The sequence below is a fragment of the Acomys russatus genome, chromosome 6 (assembly GCF_903995435.1).
Source record: "Acomys russatus chromosome 6, mAcoRus1.1, whole genome shotgun sequence".
Taxonomy (NCBI): Eukaryota; Metazoa; Chordata; class Mammalia; order Rodentia; family Muridae; genus Acomys; species Acomys russatus.
Genome location: NC_067142.1, coordinates 51,765,792 through 51,782,091, shown reverse-complemented (window position 1 = coordinate 51,782,091; position 16,300 = coordinate 51,765,792). Strand labels below are relative to the sequence as shown.

Sequence of the window (16,300 nt, the reverse complement as noted above, 5' to 3'; positions counted from 1 at the left end):
TGTTTGAGGCAGAGTCTCTCATTGGCCTGGAACTTCACCAGGTAGGCTAGACTGGCTCTAGGGATCCACCTCTCTCTGCTTTCTGTCTTGCCATTACTGCCATGACAAATGCACTCCACTGGGTATCCAGACTCAAGACCTCAGACTTGTGAGGCAGGTGCTTTCCTAGCTGAGTCGTCATCTCCTTAGCCCTCTCTTTGATGTCAGTACTCTAGCCTCTAATTGTTTTGTTTTTTTTCTCAGCAGGAACTTGAGCTTCCTGGAGGTTTACAGGTGGTGATGTATTCAGATCTTAACATGAATGTATGTACCCCATTTTGTTCAGGCGATTTGTGTGGAACTTCTTCCGCCTGGAGAATGAGCATCTAAATAACTGTGGTGAATTTCGTGCCGTGCGGGACATCTCTGTGGCCCCCCTGAACGCGGATGACCAGACACTCCTTGAGCAGATGATGGACCAGGAGGATGGGGTGCGAAATCGCCAGAAGAACCGTTCATGGAAGTACAACCAGAGCATATCCCTGCGCCGGCCTCGCCTCGCTTCCCAGTACGTAGAACCCCCACTTCTGAGTAGAGTGCTCCTGTGGTCTTTAACCTTGGGTAACATTAGCTAAGCAGCTACTAGACTGGACCAAGTGCAGTTGCTGACATTCGGCCATATTTTCTCTCCAGACAGCAGTAACAAACCACTCCATGCAATCAGGCCTCTGGCATGTTTCATGAGCACATCAGAAATGCCAGTGCATTGTCTACTAAGTGTGGATGTAAAAGACCATAGGAAAATATCTGTTGGAAAATGATTTACCTGATTTTTCAGTATGGTATGCTTTGTGTGCAGATAAACTTCGAGTTAGTTTAGAAATCCTATCATTTGTGCAACCTTGACCAAATTCTTTAATTTCTCTGTTACCACTGTTCTGTCCACTGGGATGGACAGCTCAAAGGGAGAGTAAGAAGAGTAAATTCATTATTTATGACACTTACCCAGTATCATCACAGAAAGAAAGAACCAGCAAGCAGAAGCCATCTTATTAAATACATAACTAGGAGTCTTACTGGCCATTTACTTTGTGTTCCTAAGAGTAGTAGTAAACGGAGAACATAGGGTGCCTACACTAAAATTTAGAGAGACCAGATAGCAGAGTACATTACACTGAAAGAGACTTAAGTTGAACATTTTTCTGATGGTAAGGCAATGTTTGGATAAGATAAAGACTATGTATGTGGAAATGGAAGAGTGGAAAGGAAAAGCATGTGTCCAGAAGAGCAGTGAGAAAATATAATTGGCTGTACACACCTGAACTGTCAAAGATGGGCCACGCCTGCTGGCCCGTGTCCATAATCCCTGCATTCAGTGGAAGCAGGAAGGTCCTAGCTACATAGCAAGCTCAAGGCCAGCCTGGTCTACACTAGAGCCAAAGACTGAAAACTCCAAGCTTTGACTTGTAGGCAAGAAAGAAACATTTTCTTTCAAAGAAGAGTGTCAAGAAAGAAAATTTTAGTGGCACTGCACAATGTGGCAGTAAAGAGCAGTGTGAAGGCCAGAAGACTGCAGGGGGGGCTGTTGCAGGCTTGGGTGGGGATCTTCAAGTCCGACTAAAAGGAGCACAAAGGGAGTGAGCAGGAGGTGCTGTGACCCAGAGCACAGCAAAGTAGAGTACAGCCTCCAAGGCTTTAGTTAGAGACTGGGAATTTTCTGGAAAGAAAGAGTAGAGAAGAGAAAAGACAAAAAGCAGGAAACTGAGTCTTAGGCAGGAGGAAAAGTAAAGAGGCAGAAACCACAGTGAAAAGAGCATGCGCATGCATTCTTCTGTGAAGAAGGCCTTGGCAAGCTCTCTGCTGGCTGAAGAAAATGCTGGCAGGCCGGAGCAGCTCACTGTGAAGGTCTCATAGCTACCAGCAGAGGGCAGTCTAAACACAGTTCTGCTTCAGAAGGGAGGCTCTTTGCCACTGGATTCTGGTTTCAGGTGTTTAAAGGGAAACCCTGGGAAGGTAGATGTCACCCAGAGGGAGACATTTCGAGGAACAGGCTTATGCTACAGAGAGCGTGGGGATCTAGAGTGAGAGCTGAGCCCCAACTCTGACAGTACAGTTCATTGCAATCTTACACATTCTCAGCCTCCCCCAGCTGTCAAGTGGGACACCTCTCCTTTCACAGGCACTACCTTCACTCTTGGGGTTAATGACTTGCAGGACATTTTCAGGTTACCTACTCTATTTTTCTACAGTACACGAATTTTGCACAGCCCTCTAAGTGGCCGATTGACAGTCAGCAGCACTAACAGTCTCGCCAAGGCTCCTGGCGCTGTCATTGGGTGGCCAGTCCTCCAACTCAGATGTTTGGTTTTGAGCACTGCTCTGTCTGTTTAAGCATAACCTACTGCTGTTCCTACTAGCTCACCATCTGTAGGAGATCGTTCCTGTTGAGTGTGCATGCTTTATGGTGGCAAGAGTGGACGTAATGCAGCTGCATGTTTATTTCCTGGTCACCCTAGGTCCAAGACCCGCGACACTAAGGTATTGATAGAAGACACAGATGACGAAGCTAACACTTGAATTCTCTGAAGTCTAGATTAACATCCTTGGTTTCTACTCTACAATTCTTTCCTCGACCAACGCAACCTCCAGCACCTTTTTCCAGCTGAGAACAGGAGAAAACAGAACACGTTCCCGGGCTCTTCAGATCGGGTCCTATGGACTCCGAGCAGGCTCACTGTGTTTCTTTTCTTTTCTTCTGGTTTAATCTTCATTTTCTATTTTTAAAACAATATACTTCATTTTGCCAATCAGAGGATGTTTTAAGGAACAAAAACCTACTATCTTATGGATTGTTTACAATCACAAAGACACAGAAGCCCGTCAGGGTAAAGAGCAGGCATTGGAAGGAGCCTCTGATGGACGCATGGAGACAACTCAACCTCCGCCTGGCCTGGTTTTCACTGTCGAAAGCTGGGCGCTGGTTTTTAAATTTTCTGTCAGTTTCTATGGAGCGTTTTTTTCCCTTCCTTCCTAGCCAGCACAGAGGCACTGGCAGCACTTGCAGGGAAAGTGCAGCTTGGAGTAGCACCCTCCTCCACAAAGCTACTTTTTAATTTGGGGTGACTTTTCTCATTTGGGATGAACTTCGGGTGGGTGGGGAATAGGATGTATTCGTTACATAGTTTTCTCATTATTTATGAAACTTAACCATAAAGGAATGATACTACTCCTGTGAGGGGCAGGGGGAACTAAGGCTGGCTGGCATTTCAGAGGGTCAAGCTCACATACCTCTTTCAGGAAACAACTTGTACCACTTTGATTCTCCCTCTTTCGTTTTAACTTTAAGCCAAAGTTTTATTGCTAAATTTTAAGTTGCTGCTCTAGAGTCCCAAGCGTCACTGTCATGACCAGGCATCACACTTGCTTCCCATTGGTGGACATTCAGAGAAGGGCTTCTGACGGTTGTGTCTTTAGGAACAGTGCAGATGCGTTCACCACATGCTACTCACAGCAGTGAAGTTCTGCCCCGCACTTGTGCATGGAAAATTGTAGTCTTTACTGACCACATGGAGAGACAGGCTGTTTAGACTCCTCACACCTTTGTTAGATGTTTCCCCTTCTGGTCTCATCTACTTTAGCCAGAATTTGATCAGGTTAAGTTTTGTGGGGACTGTATTTTTGAGCATGTAGAACAAACCCTTCCTCCTTCGTATTGCATTGACACAAAATATCTTAGCAGCCATTTTTAAGCCCAGCAGTATTAAAAGGTGAATGTTGGATTTTTATGACCTCCGGTGATAGAAATCTGTTTTTAAATTGGGGCCCTCTAAACCTTGGTGTACTTTTAAAACTATATTTATTAGAAAATCCAGGGTATAAATACCCGTTTTTACTTCTTTATCTCACCCCCTTCCTTCCTGAATTCTCTAGAGAAGCTTAAAAACACTCAGCATTTGACTTTCTTGAAAATGGTTGGTATCAAATTTAGTATTCTTCAGGACTGGCAATATAGATCATTGGTAGTAATGATTGCCCAGCATTCTTGAGACCCTGGGGTTTCTCTCCAACACTGGTGGGGGTGAGGGAAGAGTCATTATTTAATAAAATTAATGTAAGTGCCAGGAAAAAGTAAAGTCTGCATCAATGCCCCCTCCCCTCCGAGCTGGATGAAGTCCCACAGAGGAGCCTAGTGAGGGTCCCTTTGCCTGCACCCTTCTCAGATTAACTTTAGACAAACAAGTGACTAGAAGACAGCAGTTAACACTTGCTTTATTTTTTCAAGAAAACGTGTCTACTGTCCTTTAACTCGCCCTCCTGTCATTAGCCCTCCTGGGTTAAAGTTACTGCATTGCTAAAATCCAAATGATTAACTCATCAACTTCCTTTTAGAAAGTTTCTTCCATTTGTACTCTGACAAGGTTCCAGTTTTTTTCTCCTTTCTGAATTGAGATTTTTTAGCACCCACACACACTCCAAAAGCTCACACAATGTTGTAGATTCTGTTGCTTTCTGTGTTTTGCCAAGCATGTCCCTTCCCCAAAACTAAAGCGCAAACATTATTTAAAATAAAAACAAAATTTTAAATAAGTTGTATACTTTGTAATAATCAGTGGTAACAATTTAGAGACCCTTGGTAGATTAAAGGTTGCATTATTTCTGTTTAGAATTTTTTTCCCTAACTTTTCTGGGGTTCTGTACTTTAAAGCTGGGGGTAAATCGATTTCACAGGTTTCTGAGGTAACAGCAGCAATGATTAAGAATACATAGGAAAGTTCAGTGAGCAGTTATTTCTAGTACAAATAAAGTCAGTGGTACTGTGTATCCAGAGCCATCTGAATTGTAAACTTCTGTTTCTGGTAGTGAGTGTGTGGTGACACACACAGACTCACACAGTTGACCCCTACTATGTGGCCAGTTTGGTCTTTCTCTGCCCATTAGGATCCCAGGCCCTCATCAGTATTATTTCTTTCATCAATGATGCAGTGATAGGAGTGTATTCCTTTTCTGGTGTTTGTGCTGTTGACTACTCAAAAGTAAGACTTACATGCTGCCTAGCTTACCACGGCAGATGCCCCAGTATGTAGTTAAATACACCAGCTGCATCTCCTTCTAGCTCTGAAGAGATAACTTCATCAAAACAATCTGGGAAACAACATATGCATTAATATTTTTCCTTTGAAAAAGTTAATGTGCATTTTTCCCTCCTTGGTTTCATCTGTCCTAGGCACTGTGAACAGTGGCCTGCTGACATTCTCTTGAACTCGCCTATACCCTGAAACTCTCGATGGAACATACCACTGTCGCGTTGTAGACTAACCAGAAGTAACAGTGCATCTGATCACGGCCTTAGAACTCCTCATTTTAGCTTTATTTGAAAAGGACCCCATTTTTTAATAGTGTTTAAAATACTCCCAACGGGAATGAAAAAGAATAAAATCCACTTTTCATTTTATACTAATGTAGAAAGTGATGCAGTGCAAAGAGATAGTAGGAGTTTGTTGTTAGCAAGTGAATGCCTGAGCTGCCATATCGTGCCAGTGTGACCCTGATGGTGTCCTCTCATACAGAGGCAGTGGTGTGCTCAGAGAGGAGGCCGTCATCCCAGAGTTGGCTGTAATGGCCGTGCGCAGACTTTTTAATCTCCAGCCGCCCACTGTTAGACTCCTTAGACAAGCTGCTTAGTTAGCTGTAGATTCAGGGAATGCAGTGGCAAAGAATGCCAGTACCTCCACAGGGACCCGGATGAACTCTCAGAGGGGGCCTCACCTCCTAGGAGCCATGACTCCCCAATGTTCTAAGTAAGGTCTCTGCGGTTTTAGCTGCATCTCCCTACAGGTTGCCTGTCAGTAGGTGGTGTCTTTCCAGCGTGGTTCCCTAGTTTCTAAACAGGAACCTAAGGCAAGGTAAGAACTAAAGCCCATTAGCAGTGAGTCAGAGAGTGTAGAGGAATCCTGTAGCTGGCCAAGAGGACGTGGGCCTTGGCAGCAGGAACAGGGCACTAGGTAGATCACATGACTCAGGGCTGTGTCTTTCTGTCCCTCTGACTCCATTTCCTATCACTTTGCATCATTTGAAAACAGTTCTGTATTCCCAATTCATTTTTCCAAGCAGTAACTTACCGAGACTTCTTATTCTGAGGAAAAGAATCTAGAATCTAGAAATAACACTCTCTGTGACATTATTATATTAAAACCCTGGGGTTCTCTGAAGTGATTATAAACTATTTCATAAATATGTTTTAGGCTGTCATTCTTTTACTAGTTTAATAAAAATTTCCTCCTTCTCAATAGGAACTTTTTACTGTAAACAATATGCTTGGGTATCTAAAATTAAGATAGCTTCTTCGACTAAAAGTTGATTGTATTGAATCTTGATCTCCCTCAACTACAGAAACCATACTTTGTCCACTCTAATAAGCCAGTGTCATCACTAACCAGGTGAAAATAGAGCCCAGCTTGAATTTTGAAAACAGTAATTACTTGGTCTAATTGGTTTTTGCTGGTCATTCACTTAAACATGCGTTTCAGGTTATCAGTGATGAGAAAGAACCCTGACGCTCCCAGCCCGCCTACTTCACATTCATACAATGTGAGCACACACGGCTACGTGAGTTAGAGTTGCTTACATCATAGCATCAGTTTGTGGTATTCAGGGTTACAAATCAGCCCTCTAGCCAGCATTGACCACACTCTGCTCAATAAATATTTAAAAAACAAAAGCATTTCATTTCATTAGACTTGAAAGAGCTGAACAGTACTAAGTTGGCCTGATGGAGAAGAGGTGCCGGTGGGCGTGTCCCCCATGCCTCCTTACATGGACTTTCAGAACTGATACTGCGTTGCCTCTAGAAACAACCTTCAGGATATATTTTCTTTCTTACAGTGGATGAGGAAGTGAGGGGACAAGATGAGTTTACCCTGAAGTGGGGAAAACCGTATCACTTTACAACTGACTATGTTTCCTTGTAGCAAGCCTTCGGTTTATTTTATTAAACCAATGCCAGCTTCAGTTTTTTGTACGGTGCCATCCACCTATGGAGGACAATCACGACCTATTGTTTGCCTTGGATTCAGCGTCTATTGATTGAGTCCCATCTTGTGTACCTTTGAGCTTAATTTCCACTTGACTCCTGTCCATCTGTATTACTGTGAGACAGAGGGCAGCCAGCAGCACTGCTAGACAGATGTGGACTTGTAAGAAAGGGCAGGGCCCCACCTCACTGTCTCTCCAACGCTCTCTCTTAAACTTCTTGCCTGCACTCCTCCCATTGTCCTTAGCAACACTAGTGTACTGTGGACAGGGAGAAGGACTGTTCGTGACGTTGTTATTGTTTTGAACTGTTAAGGTAAAATTGTAACAGCCACTCCTAGTTCAGTTGAAAAATGAACAAACCCCTTGAAGGTTTATTACATTGTGAAGATTCATTTTGTGGGGTTTCTGGGTTAGCACAGATGCTTGTATCAGTGAAGAGTATTTAGGGGGGAAATAGGGTAAAACTTGTTATTTTTCTCTTCAAACCCTCTCCCTCTACTGTGTTTCCCTTACACACATACAACCCTCTCCACACTGTGTTGGTCAAATGACGCTGTCCTATGACTCCCTGAACTATAGTTGTCAAGAGTAACACTGATTGTGATTAGTCCTCTGTAGGTGACTCTTGCCCCGTTTGCCCCTTGCTTTCTTTCCTACTCTCCACTCTGGTAAATGGAAAAGGTGACGTCAAAGAATCAGTGCTTGCTTGGACTCACGTTGTACCTGTGACTATGCTATTAGCTGTCTCCTTTTTCCTTATATGGGTAGATTCTTATGACATGTGGAGTTCCCTTCTGGATAAGTAGGTTAAATGCACAATGTGGTACTGTTCTATAGTTTCTAGATGGTGTAAAAAGCAAAACGTTAATGTGCTTATGTGTTTTTAAAAGAAAATAAGTGATTGGTTACAAAACTCTGGCCTTTTTCATTATTACAAGCTCTGTTTTCCAACAGTTTGCTGACTCATCACTCGTGAGTGGTCCGTGTCAGTGTGCGCCTTTCTGTGTGTCTTGGATCCTAACCATCATTCCCGTCAGCACTAACATGAATATGGACCTAACACAAGCAGCTTACAGTGGTGAATTAAAAAACATAGTTTACTAAGTTTAAAAGCACCCAGGAGGCTGAGGCAAGAGAATTGCTGCAAGTTTGAGACAAGCCCTGGCTACATACTTCTAGGTTAGAGAGAGACCCTGCCCCCTCAAATAAAATAATCTTAAATGGCTTTTTTTTTTTTTTTTTTTTTTAACCACAAAGACTCTCCAACATCAAATGAGTCACTGTGCGGCTGCATGCTGAAGAGCAGTGCCTGGTGGCCTCTGAGCCCATGTCCACAGTGGGAGCGCTGCTCTTCCTGCTAGGTTCCTGAGTTAGTACTACTGATGTCTGACTAGGCAGCTAAAACGTTAACTGGCCCTAAGTGGAGTGTGTCCAGAGTGAGGGGGAAGTGACTTGCTGACTGGGCAGTAAAGCCTTTGCCTTTCATTTTGTGGTTACCCTCCATTCTTCCTGATTCCGTGCAGGCTGAGTTTATAGCAATGGAGGTTTCTAAGCCATGGGGCTAGGCTGTAAATGGGTATGAACCACTGAAGACTCAACCCCGTGTGTCTGTGCCCTCCTGTTTGCCAAATACACAGCACTGCAGTTATGAGTGAACAAGTGGGCAATTTTAATTAAGACCTCGAGCAAATGAATCTGTAATCCTAGAAAATTCCAGGAGCCACTCCAGACACATCCAGAATCCCTGGACTTTTAGTTACCTGTATCTTTTCCTTTTTTTTTTTTTTTTTTTTAAACCTTTTCAAAGGTTGTGAGAATAATAGTCAGTTTATCCTTTCTGACTCATTTTCCCATGAGGGCACTGGAGTGTGTGTGTGTGTGTGTGTGTGTGTGTGTGTTGGTTCTTGTATATTTGATTTTGGTTTTTCAAGATAGGGTTTCTCTGTGTATCTCTGGCTGTCCTGGTACTTACTCTGTAGACCAGGCTGGCTTTGAACTCACCGAGGTCTGCTTGCCTCTGTCTCCCAAGTGCTGGGATTAAAGGTGTGTGCCACCACCTTCCAGGTGAGTTCTTGTATTTTTAAATGTTAATTTACTGCATGTTTAACAAGCTCCTGTCAGGTGCTTGATCAACATCACTTGGTTTCTACTAAAGTTGGTTTCATTAATTTTATGAACCAGAGATGGTTATAAAGTTGTTTCTAAGTTACTTTATGAAGCCATTGGCAAAATAAGCCAGATTCTTGGATGTCTGCACCCAAGATAAACTGGATTTGTCTTCTACCAGATTAGAGGGGCTCTTTGCTCTTTCCTGGCAATTAGTGAAACTTATTCTGGTTACTTTTCATCCCTTAAAAAACAAAGTGGTAGCCGGGCAGAACAAGATGGTAGCCAAGACGCTGCAGTTATCACCTCCCTGTGGGCATAGCAAGTTGAACAGCTGTTCACACACCAAAACCACCACACTCATAGCTAAGGAAATCCAGTGAGATGCCATAGTGCTTGGTGTTAGCATGACAATGAAACGACAGAAGAAATGTCCTTGCCATCACACACCTCTTACACTTCAAGCAGCCCAGCAAAGGCATTCCCCACTTACTGAAGGGAGCCCTCCTTAGCTAATTCCCATGAAGTCCATAGACCTGAGACTTGAAACCCAGTACCAGGCTTTCCATGGTAAAATCCAGGGATAACCTAACCTCATGTGAGTAGGGAAATGCCTCCACTACCCTCCTCCAGCCTCAGGCAGCACAGTCATTAGCAGGTGCCCACAGGCTCTAAAACCATAGAGACCTGCACCTGAATGGGATGGGTCCATGTTGGCCTACATCACTACCAGTTGTGCTCTAGGCTCTGATGCCACTCCCCAGACAGTGTAGTGTGCTTCAGTAGCTATTTCTTGAGGGCAGGATAAGCACAAGACTTTGCTCTGGACTTCTGCTGGCAAATGAAACCCCCTCCCAGGCCTGCCTGTGCACAGAGCTGTTGGAGGTTGGTCTGATGTATTTTGATACTAATTACTGCTTACTGTCTCTGTGTCCCACCTTGTACCTTGCCTAAGAGCCTAACCTGTTTGACCAATAAAAGGCCATCACACCTGGGCTGGGCAAATGGGAGAGGTGTGGCTAAGGCTTTGGGAGACAGAATCTTGGGAAGAGGAGAGGATAGGAAGAAGAAAGCTGTACCATGGGTTAGGTGGAGGAGAAGCACATGGTCAGCGTGGATGGGGATTTGGCCCAGATGATGATAATTAGCAAGTATTTGGGATTATGGATGGGAGGTAGCTTGATAGAAATTATCAGAAGCAGATGGCATAAGAAGTAGTTTAGGGGATTAATATCTGCCCTGTCCCAGGTTAACTAAGGCTATTTTAAAATATAGCAGGTGTCTGTGTCTTGATTGATTGCTAGCAGGTTAGAAAATACCACTGAAATAATAATTATAGGCCTGATAATAAACATTAGGCCATACTGATAAATCAGCCACAACACAGAGCCTTAGGAAGAGTACCAAGAGGCTACATACAACCCCAGTATGTTGGCCTAAGAGTGCAGCTTGCACCACCTATGACCGGTTGCAGGACTCTTGAGCCACAAGTCCCTAGCAATAGGCAATCTAAAGCAATATGGCTCTTGGTCCTACCCCACTGTTGTAATGGTCTTGACTGGCTGTGTGCTCACACTGTGGCACAGTTTGGTAGGGTGGTCACGGCTATGACACTATATGTCATAACATTGAAATAATCCTGCCCTAACAAAGATGCCTTGCAAACCAGGAACCAACCAGTGTGGAAATGGTGAGTATAGCCAGCTTAGAAATTTGGAAAAGACGTGCACAAACAAAGCCAGATGAAGAACAGTGGAATAAATACCTGCTCCTTCAATGCACAGATGACCCCAGGATGTGCTTGAGGAAAGCATGACCTCATCTCATGTAATGGAGAGTCAAGGGGAAGTGAGAACATTTAAAGCAGCTATGTTAAGGATACTCCTGTGAGTTGAAGAAAGCACATTTCAATACTAAAAGAACCTAACACAGATGGAAGCAATTTTTAAAAATGAACACTTGCAGAAATTCAGAGCCGTAGAAGGAAGCCATAGCCAGGGCAGATCAAATAGAAGGGAGACTCCTGCTGGGCGGTGGTGTCACGCACCTGTAATCCCAGTGCTTGGGAGGAAGAGGCAGGTGGATCTCTGTGAGTTCAAGGCCAGCCTGGACTACAGAGTGAGTTCCTAGACAGCCAAGGCTATATAGAGAAACCCTGTCTCAGAGAGAGAGAGAGAGAGAGAGAGAGAGAGAGAGAGAGAGAGAGAGAGAGAGAGAGAGAAAGACTGAGACTCCAAGCTTAAAGATAGGTCATGTAGCCAGGCGTGGTGCCGCATGCCTTTAATCCCAGCACTCAGGAGGCAGAGACAGGCAGATCTCTTGAGTTTGAGGCCAGCCTGGTCCACAGAGTGATTCCAGGACAGCAGAGGCAACACAGAGAAACCCTGTCTAAAAGTAAATAAATAAATAAAAAATAAAAAGATGGGCTATGTAAAAATATACATCTGAGAAGGATGAAAGAGAAATAGAAAATATTACAGGAATTTTGTGACAGCATTAAGAGAAAATATTTTGGTTGTTGAGATAAGAAAATGCCAATGGCATAGAAACCTCATCCAAAGAAATAATAGAAAAAAATCCCCTGAACCTAGAAAAGGGCATGTGTCTGACTAAAGGAAAGTCAAAGTCAGTTTAACCTATAAAATAATTAAGCTCTTAAAGGGAAAGAATAAAGAGAAAGTTCTTAAGACTACAAGAGGAAAAAGCAACACTTAAGGGTGACTCTGTTCACCAGTCAGCAGTAATTTGACAGGACAGTAAAGAATGGCATGAGAGTCTCTTAAGTGCTGAAGAGAAAAAACAAAACCAAGATTACTGTACCCAGGAAAGCTTTCATCTGTAAATACAAGAAAAACAAACACATTCCCAGACAGACAAAAGCTGAGCGCTCAGCAAGGCCTGCACTGTAAGAATGTTAGCCTGGCATGGCAGCTGATCTGTACAATATCACACCAGAGAGGCTACGGATGAGCCAAAAGTGAGGACAGCCTAGTTTACAACTGAATTAAAAGTCAGCCTGGGCTTCAGCGTGAGACTGTCTCATCCCGACAGAAAAGATGCTGAGGACAATGAAAACCATGGGAGAGTATAAACTTGCTGGTGTAATTGTACAGACATGTTCCGAATGCTCCAGGATTCTAAACATGTTGCATAGGCCACACCTTTAGCTTCAAGACTAAAAAAAGTAAAGAATACTAATGACCTACAGGCAATATAGGAAGATGCAAAAGTTCAAAATGCTAGAAGGAGTGGAGGTGTAGAACTCACTCGTTTTGTGCTTCTGTCTTTATGGTAATGTTAAACTTTTATTTAAAATTTTTTTATTACAATCCACATACGTTTTGTGGGCCTGATAAGTAACCAGAAAGCAAAAAGCTATAGGAGACAAACCAAACATAACAATTAACCAAGACACAGTACTAGAGTAAATTACTTACCCACTGTCAGAACGAAGCAAACACACCAATGTGAGGCAGATGTCAGTAGACCTCAGGGAAGAGAGAGACTCCAACAGAGAACAGGTGAGCACCCCAAAGTCAGCAAACGTCAGAGTAAAAGTGTACCCCAGACCAAATGGACCTTACAGATACCCACAGAACATCCTGTCCAACAACTGCATCCTCTACAACAGATCAGAGAAAGCAATGCAGAGAAAGCATCTAGCTCTATGTCCGTAACAAGAGAAAAGGCCTATGGTGAAAACTGCAGGTTGCTCACGGATGTTGCAGTGCAAACAGAGGCTGAGCTTAAAATAGCAGGGTGAGGGCAAAGGAAGGTGGATATATGAGGGCTTGCTGCTGGGTATGGGACAACAAAACTGCATACGAGGGAGGGACAGGGCTCCAGGCAGGGATGGTAGACCAGCTTTCCTCCACTCCGAAGCCCTTGAGGAACATAAGTAAGGCACTATTATCCTTTCATATATTCTCTCATGTGTTTAATTTCATTTTATGAGTGTTTTGCCTATGTACACATGTACACCATGTCTGTGCCAGGTGCCCACAGGGGTCAACAGAGGATATCGGATCCCCTGGAACCGGAGTTACAGATGGTTGTAAGCTGTCCTGTGGGTGTTGGGTCCTCTGCAAGAGCAACAAGTTTTCTTAGTCGCTGAGCCATCTCCCCAGCCGCTGCTGTCATATGTTCTTGCTTCTAATGCAATTAATTATAACAGACCAAATTGTAAGTCACTTCCACCTCGGCGGCCTCCATAGACAAGGAGCTAAATACGGAGTAACCGAAACAGACTGCAGAGTCATTTCGGTGGCTGTGGTAAAGTGAACTCGTAGTCATGGCGCAGCTACAAGCTCTTTGTGAGAACGTGAGACCCAAGAAAACAGAATGTACTCAATAGCCAGAAAGACACCTGCAACGTCAACACTGGCAACACAAACCAGGGCTAACAGCTAGCACACAGTCAAGGTCAGCAGCTAGCAAAGCGCAAGTGAGAGGTGGGGAGGTCAACCACCGCTAGCTGGGCGAGCCCTGCACAGGCAGCATGTGATCATCTTCCTGACAGGGCCATGGCGGACAGACACAGAGCATGGGCCCTCCAGAGATTTGGCCCATGAGAGCCCAGAGAGCTAACCAATCTCTTAGCAATGACCTCAGCCTTGTCTAGTTTCTGCAGTGGTTCTATGGAAATGGCAGAGAAGGAAGTTCAAGGCTGTCCTCTCTTGGATGCCCCTCTCTAAGTTTACCTCCCCTTTCCACTTTTTTATAATCCTCCTTGCTAAAGCTTGCTTCCACTTCATACCCCATGAGTGTCTGCATCTTTTCATCTATTGATGTGAGACGATGAACTCAGAGTCACTGCCCTGGTCAACCATTAGGGACCATGAGTGCTCACCCTAGATCCCTGCCCTGGTTCACCTTAGATCCCTGGGTCACAAGCAACTAGGCTGTGGACAGTCCTCTTGCACTCACACTCTGCACCCATAGTTCATAAAAACAATTCTCAAAAAATGTAAACGGCCATGTGAAATCTTCTACCTTAAATGTGGACCAGGCACCGAGCATAGTAATCCATTCCTGTGACTCCAGCAATCAGGAGTGGGAGGGGGAGCTGTGAACACTAGACCAGCCTGGACTATGAAGTAACAGCTTGTCTCAAGGGCCAAGAAAAAGAATGAATGGGGCAGAGGGAAGGAAGGGATGAAAAGAAAGAGCAAAACAGGAATAAATAAAATTGAGACAAAAATATACAGTATCTATTGTAGGCTCTGAACTTTTTCAAATCTACTTTATTTGGGTTTTTTTAGTTGGTGTGTGTGTGTGTGTGTGCGCGCGCGCGCGCACTTATACCTTCCTTCCATCTCACCTACCTTAGATAGGAGAGAAAAGAGGTTGGCTAATGGGAATAGGAGAAGTAAACCTTTTTAGACTCAGTTCCTTGAAGCAATTCCACTCTTCATAGTCAGGATTTCAGCAGACCTGTTAAACAGCAAGCCAGCAATCCAACAAAGGTGACTGCAACCACAGCATCCAGAACCTGGAGCAGCAGCTGGAACCTTGAAGCATTTTCTGGAGTGGTTCTCTCTAGTAACGCCTCGATGTGAAGCAATGAAGAGCCAAACAATAAGAAGCAAAACTCAAAAGTCATAAAAGCCAAGCCTCTTGTTTGGGGGCATATATTATATATGTCTGTCTGTCTGTGTATATATATGTATATATACGTGTGTGTGTGTGTGTGTGTGTGTGTGTGTGTGTGTGTGTGTGTGTGTGTATCCTCTCAGAGTCCATACTGTTGGCAAAGACCATGGCCCAACAAGAAGTGGTTCCTCTTCTAGTGGACAATCATCATCTGTTCTCTCACAAGTCGGTTTCCAGTGGGAAAACACCATACACCCTCACACAAGTCTGTTTCCCATCCCACACTTGGGATCAAAACAAAAACATGTTTACATCCACTACAATCTATGAAACAGTTATCGTTTCAGAAAGATGAAATGTGGCAAATGCTTTGCTAAACTAATTACTAAAAAGAGACTCAGGAGGCTAAGGGGAAAGCTCAGCCGGTAAAATGTGTGAGAACCTGAACTCAGTTCCCAGAATCCACATAAAAGCCAGGCATCATCAGGCAGTGGTGGCGCACACCTTTAATCCCAGCACTCAGGAGGCAGAGGCAGGCTGATCTCAGTGAGTTCGAGGCCAGCCTGGCCTACAAAGTAAGTCCAGGATAGCTAGGGCTACATAGTGAGACCCTACTAAAACAAATACAAAAACAAAGAAACCAAACAAACAGAAAATAAATCAATCAAAGCAAAAGGGTGGTGATTAAGAAAGAGCATTTGCTCTTCTTACAGAAGGCCCAGGGTCTGTTCCCATCACTCACATGGTAGCTCACAACCAACCATAGGTATGTACATGGTACATACACATACATGCAAGCAAAACACCCATACACATAAATGAAAAATAAGTCTAAAAAGGTAATATTTTTAAAAGTGAAAACAAAGACATTCACCTAATGCTACAGAAAGATAAAAGATCATTAGATTGAGCAGCTTATGTCAATGAATGTAAATTTAAAAAGTAGAAATTTCTAGACACACATGCCTCCCTAATACTGAGTCATAGTGAAATAGAAAACCTGAGCGAACCAATAAAGAATAATAAAAAAAATTGTATTTAATTAGTAATTAAACATCTTCCATTAAAAAAAAAAAAAAGCCCAGGTCAAGAAGCTTCACTGATGAATTCTACCAGACATTTAAAGAGGGACAAACACCATTTTTTATTCTTTGTTTGTTTGTTTGTTTGTTTTTTGAGACAGGGTTTCTCTGTGTAGCCCTAGCTGTCCTGGAGCTCTCTTTGTAAACCAGGGTGGCCTTGAACTCACAGAGATCAGCTTGCCTCTGCCTCCTTCATGCTGGGATTAAAGGAATGCACCCCCACCAACCAGCTCACCAATTTTTTATTTATTTATTTATTTATTTTATTTTATTTTATTTTATTTTATTTTTGGTTTTTCAAGGTAGGGTTTCTCTGGGTAGCCTTGGCTGTCCTGGACTCACTTTGTAGACCAGGCTGACCTCAAACTCACAGTGATCCACCTGCCTCTGCCTCCTGAGTGCTGGAATTAAAGGCATGTGCCACCACTGCCTGGCTTCAGATCACCAATTCTTAAACAATAGATCTTTGAGGTTTTGGCGTAACTACCATCTCATTGCAGATTGCATCA

The 16,300-nt window shown here is 43.6% G+C and overlaps 1 protein-coding gene across 1 annotated transcript in view; it reads left to right on the top strand.

The window, feature by feature from the left end:
- Xpr1 (xenotropic and polytropic retrovirus receptor 1) overlaps positions 1-4,436 on the top strand; it is a 133,115-nt gene extending 128,679 nt beyond the window's left edge. The window contains exons 14-15 of the mRNA XM_051147614.1: positions 326-547; positions 2,496-4,436. Coding sequence (XP_051003571.1) covers positions 326-547; positions 2,496-2,556 — 283 coding nt within the window. The 3' untranslated portion in view covers positions 2,557-4,436. The remainder of the gene's footprint in view (positions 1-325; positions 548-2,495) is intronic.
- The last annotated feature ends 11,864 nt before the right edge of the window (positions 4,437-16,300 follow it).